The sequence below is a fragment of the Magnolia sinica genome, chromosome 19, assembly GCF_029962835.1.
Source record: "Magnolia sinica isolate HGM2019 chromosome 19, MsV1, whole genome shotgun sequence".
NCBI classification, from domain to species: Eukaryota; Viridiplantae; Streptophyta; class Magnoliopsida; order Magnoliales; family Magnoliaceae; genus Magnolia; species Magnolia sinica.
Window position 1 is genome coordinate 7,884,503 of NC_080591.1, and position 5,018 is coordinate 7,889,520.

A 5,018-nucleotide genomic window follows, 5' to 3' on the forward strand; every position below is an offset into this window, starting at 1 on the left:
TTTTCTTTATATCACGGACCTTAGCCTCATAAAATATTTTCTAGTCATTGAAGTAGTCCATTGTCTTGAATTTTCTTAAGTCGATGCAACTATGCTCTTGACATTTTCAAAGACAGCAGACATCTTGGTGCCAAACCTGTGATTTTTCCTATGGAACAAAATTTGCATTTGATAGATGTCTATGAGAAACTTTTAGAAGGCCCTATTGTTTATTGATGGCACGTTGGGCGTCTGATATATTTAAATATCACCAAACTCAACATAGTTTATTTGGTTCACATTCTCAGCTAGTTCATGCACCGGGCTCATCAACCTTATTATGATGCTGTTATTTCGAGTATTGCGCTACCTTAAGTCCTCTCCCGATAAGAATGTCCTTCTCTGTTCTACAAGTTCTCTTCAGCTCTTAGCATACTCTGACTCTAATTGGGCTAATTGCCCTAGAACACGACAATTCGCTATGGACTATTTTACTATTCTTAGACATGGTCCTTTATCATGGAAAACCAAAAAACAAACTATTGTTTTCCAATTGTCTGCTAAGGCTGAATACTGCGCCATGTCCAATGCCACTTGTGAACTTGTTTGGCTCAAAGTTTTTCTTTGTGATTTAGGAGTGTTACGTGGACGGTTCACACTGCTAGCCCAATCCCATAGTGATGTATTAACCATGCTAGTTTAAGGACAATTTCTTACTTCGTTACAACCTAGACCCCTACTAAATCCTCTGCTGCCAAACTCTAATGAAAATAACTGTATTCCATCAATCCAGTGGTGTGTGTGTGTGTGTGTGTATATATATATATATATATATGCTAAGCTTTGAAGCATGCGGTCCAAAACTTCATTGATTAAAAGAAAATTTCAATTGTGATGCCGGCACTGCTGCGAACAGCATCCTCATAAATCCCTTGCCATATATAGGGAGAACATGCTCCCTATCCAGTCAAGTCTATTTTATGCATCCTCATCATGCATGGTCCAATCAACCTCTGGTCTTCCAAAATGAAACCTTGATATAAGGGCTCACCGTCGATGGCCCATGTGCCCAAAAAAAAAAAAAAAAAACCAAATTAGAAGATCCTACATATAGAAGATTTTACTACTTATTTGGCTTAGTAGGAACCAAAGTGCAATTCTTTCTTAGCCGTCTATTAGTGGGCCACCTTTTCAAGGGCAGAAGAGGAAAAAATAAGAAGGCAAGAAAAATGGGCCATATAATTACATAAGATAAAAATCATGTACTAGAGTTATAAAGTCCAAAATACATTAAACACTAAAAATAAAATAAAATAAAATAAAAACATTCATGAGCAGTTCTAATCTCTTATATATTAAACATACATTAATCTAACACCGTCCGATCCATGATCTGAGTGGCAAGCAATCTTCCTTATTACAGATATGAACCTAACAGCGTCCGATCCATGATATGCTACCTCACATCACATTACTAGGAGTCACTCAATTGGGACATAAGAGGATGATTTGTGACAGGATTTGAAACCAGTGATGGGCTACTCTCAATGACCCTTGGTACCAATGGCCCACTTTGACGTTTGTGATCTTTAAGGTACCCCACAAAATCATCCATGTAGTGATCTTGGAGGGTATGGTCACCAAAAATCTCCTTCATTGCCATCGCATTGCCTCTGAATTTTTCACCCTCAACATCCACCATCACCAACCTCATTATCTTTGCGACCGCATCTCTATCGAACGATCCGTCCCATTCATTCCTCGGCACCTCCGCCCCAATCTCCCTCTCTCCGACCACGCGGGCATTCAGCCCTTGATCGACCATCACAGGAAAGACGATCAACGGCTTCCCGAACGCAAGGCCTTCATTAACTGACCCCCATCCCCCATGTGTCAAGAACCCCCCAACTGATGAGTGCGCCAAGATCGTAAGTTGTGGGACCCAACCTTTGTGGACCACACCACGATCCTTGGTTCGCTCCTCGAACCCCTCGGGCAACAATTCAGGCTCATCAGCTGCACACCTAAGTGCCCAAACAAAAGGCAATTGAGATATCTCCAAACCAAGGGCTAATTCATGCCATTGTTCTTTACTTAATCTCACTTCACTCCCGAAAGCGATATAGACCGTCGATCCATTCGCTTGTTTGTCTAACCACATTTTTACTACATGTTCTTCAACATCAGTACTGATTTCTGGCACCAATGGAGGCATGGTGCCCATTGCAATAACTGGCTTTTGGTAAAGCTCCCCAAGGAGACTTAACCAATCTGCCTCAAACTCATTGCAACTCCTAAGTGAAAACATATCACACCGTTGGACTGTTAACCCGATCCGGTTCGGATCCGACAAGCCCGTAACATTGGGTTGGCCAGCATAAGAGAGCATCACAGCCTCATGGTGGCGATAGACCACTTCAGTAGGGAATGGGACCCACGGTCGCGGCGACGTTAGTTGATCTGGGACCGTCCACGCATCTTTGGCCAACAATGCCGATGGTGGCCCACCCATAATAACATGTGAAGTGGCACTGAAGACACTGAAGTAGGCACATGGTATACCAAACTTAGAGGCCACCACTGGAATCCAGTGATGGCAAAAGTCATGAATAATCCAATCTGGGACAATGTCTTCCACAAGGACAGACATGGGCTGTTCTAGGCCGTCCATTGCCTTCTTCAGGTACTGGATCTTCTCCGGCGGGATGTCCATCGTTGCCTCGGCATTCTCCGGCAAGCCGTCGACGTGAGGCAATGTGAGTTTCACTAGATTGATGTTAGGGGCCAAGTCATGAGGGAATTTTGGTAGTCTTTCTATGTTTCTTGGGGTGGAAACGAAGGTCACATGGTGTCCACGTTTGGCTAAGTGCTTGGACAATTCAACGAATGGAATCATATGACCAAACGCTAGCCATGGGAATACAAGAACGTGGATTTTGCCTACTTCCATGTTTTGGAATATGGAATCTACAAGAAAGAAAAGGCGGTGGTTTTGGGATGTTGCGACCTGTTATTATATAGTGGCATACGACCAACGTGTATCCCGTTGGGTGTAAAACACAGACCAGATCCTGTTGAGAAGGAATCCAGTCCAACCGGTTGGACTGTAATTAGCGGTCCACTAGCTCATAACATCCAATCTATCATGTGAGAGTGTCATCAAATCTTTCTAATAGGATTTTCCTAACGTGAGGATAACCTTTCCGAAAACTCACCCTATCCACTTAATAAGTGGGATACACTGTAGTAAACAATTTCTATCCGTTGATAAATAAAAAATACAAGTGTGATCTAATTGATCAGTGAATGAAATTGATTTTTGTAATTGAAAATATTAATGATACAGGGAACCAATTGGACGAGTTGGATCTCTCAGAAACACGATATATCGGAAGTTTTTAAGTGGGTAGACCGTAAATTCACGTCCAATTGGTTGGACTTTTAGACTTCCCATCATTACTGGGGGGCGGATGAGGGAAACGGATTGGCTACTCCCCCGACACCAGCCAATGGTTGGTGGTCGGTGCTCTGTGGGGCCCACCATGATCTATGTGTTTCATCCATGCCGTCCATCTATTTTTACAGATCATTTTAAGATATGAGACCAACAATGAGATATATCTCAATCTAAATTAAACCACAGTACAGGAAACAGTGTTTAATGAGCGTCAACAATTAAAAACATGTTGGGGGCCATACAAGTTTTGGATCAAGCTGATTTTTGTTTTTTTCCTTCATCTGGTCCTGTATGACCTAATCAACAGATTGGATGTCAAATAAACAATACAGTGGGCCTTAGAAGGATATTAATGGTGGATATCCAATCATTATTGTTTTCATTTGGTGTGGTCCACCTGAGGTTTGTATATCTCTCATTTTTTGGTTCAAGCCCTAAAATGATCTTTAAAAATGGATGAACAGAATGGATGAAACACATACATCATTTTGGGGCCCACAAAGCACCGACCACCAGCTCCGGGGCTGGTGTCAGGGGGAGTAGCCAATCCGTTTCCGCGGATGAGGTGTTACCCTTACCGTGTGGGGCCACCTTTATTATTATTATTATTTTATATATCTTGCTATCCATCCGTTTTCCAGCTCATTTAAGTACGTGATCCTAAAATTTAAGCAGATTTACAGTGGTGAATGACTATTAAAAACTTTTTATGGGACTACATTTTTATTTTACCTTCATCGAGGTCTGTTTGACATTATCAACGGTTTGGACGGCAAATAAACATTACAGTAGGGACTAGGAAGTTTTTAAGGGTGGCATTCAATCACCACTGTTTCCTCTTGTATGGTCCACCTGAGATCTAGATCTTCTAAATTTTGGAACCACATTCTAAAATGGGCTGTAAAAATGGATGGACGGCGTGGATATATGAAAGGTCATCACGGTGGGCCCCACGGTAAGGGTAACTCCGGCTAACACCTAATCCGCTCTCTTTTCTTAGGGTCAATCACTCGTAGGTTAGTTTTGTGCCATCTTAAAAATGATGGTGACTCATCTTAGTAACATGTAGCACTGATTTGAAGCTATCCAGACCACCCAAATTGTGGGCCGTGTTTTGGATGGAAGACATGATTAAAACCATACTGATCAAATAATCTTAACCATCAAAGTCATGTCAACCAAATGGATGGTTAAAATTAAAAAGCGGATAGTCCAAATTTGAAGGTAAAAACCTAATCATTAATATTGACCTTTTGGTGAAATTTTCAGTTGTCCTACATTCATGGTAGATCGGGGAAGCCAACGGTCTGGATTTCTGCACAGCTATGCCATGTTAGGGTTCGAAGAGTCACCACCATTTCTGAAATGGAGCAAAACTAACTTAGCAGTTTGCGCATTATTTTATACATTAAAGTCAATTCATTGGCCTCCGTTGTTTTTAATATTTATCTTTTGTGTGGCCCACCTAGTAAATAGATAGGCATGATCTTTTGGACGTGGATTCCAGGACTCTGTGGGGCCCACCATGAGCACAGCACCGTACAAAAACGCAGCAATCGGATGATCCTAAACATCCGTCAAT

The 5,018-nt window shown here is 41.8% G+C and overlaps 1 protein-coding gene across 1 annotated transcript; it reads right to left on the bottom strand.

The window, feature by feature from the left end:
- Positions 1-1,306: 1,306 nt before the first annotated feature.
- Positions 1,307-2,960, bottom strand: LOC131235100 (UDP-glycosyltransferase 91C1-like). Its single transcript, XM_058232213.1, has one exon. It carries the CDS (start codon positions 2,927-2,929, stop codon positions 1,454-1,456), a length of 1,476 nt encoding a protein of 491 aa, XP_058088196.1. The 5' UTR covers positions 2,930-2,960; the 3' UTR covers positions 1,307-1,453.
- Positions 2,961-5,018: the final 2,058 nt, after the last annotated feature.

Excerpts from the sequence above, each read along its gene's own strand:
- LOC131235100 (XM_058232213.1), bottom strand. The coding sequence starts at position 2,929 with ATGGAAGTAGGCAAAATCCACGTTCTTGTATTCCCATGGCTAGCGTTT.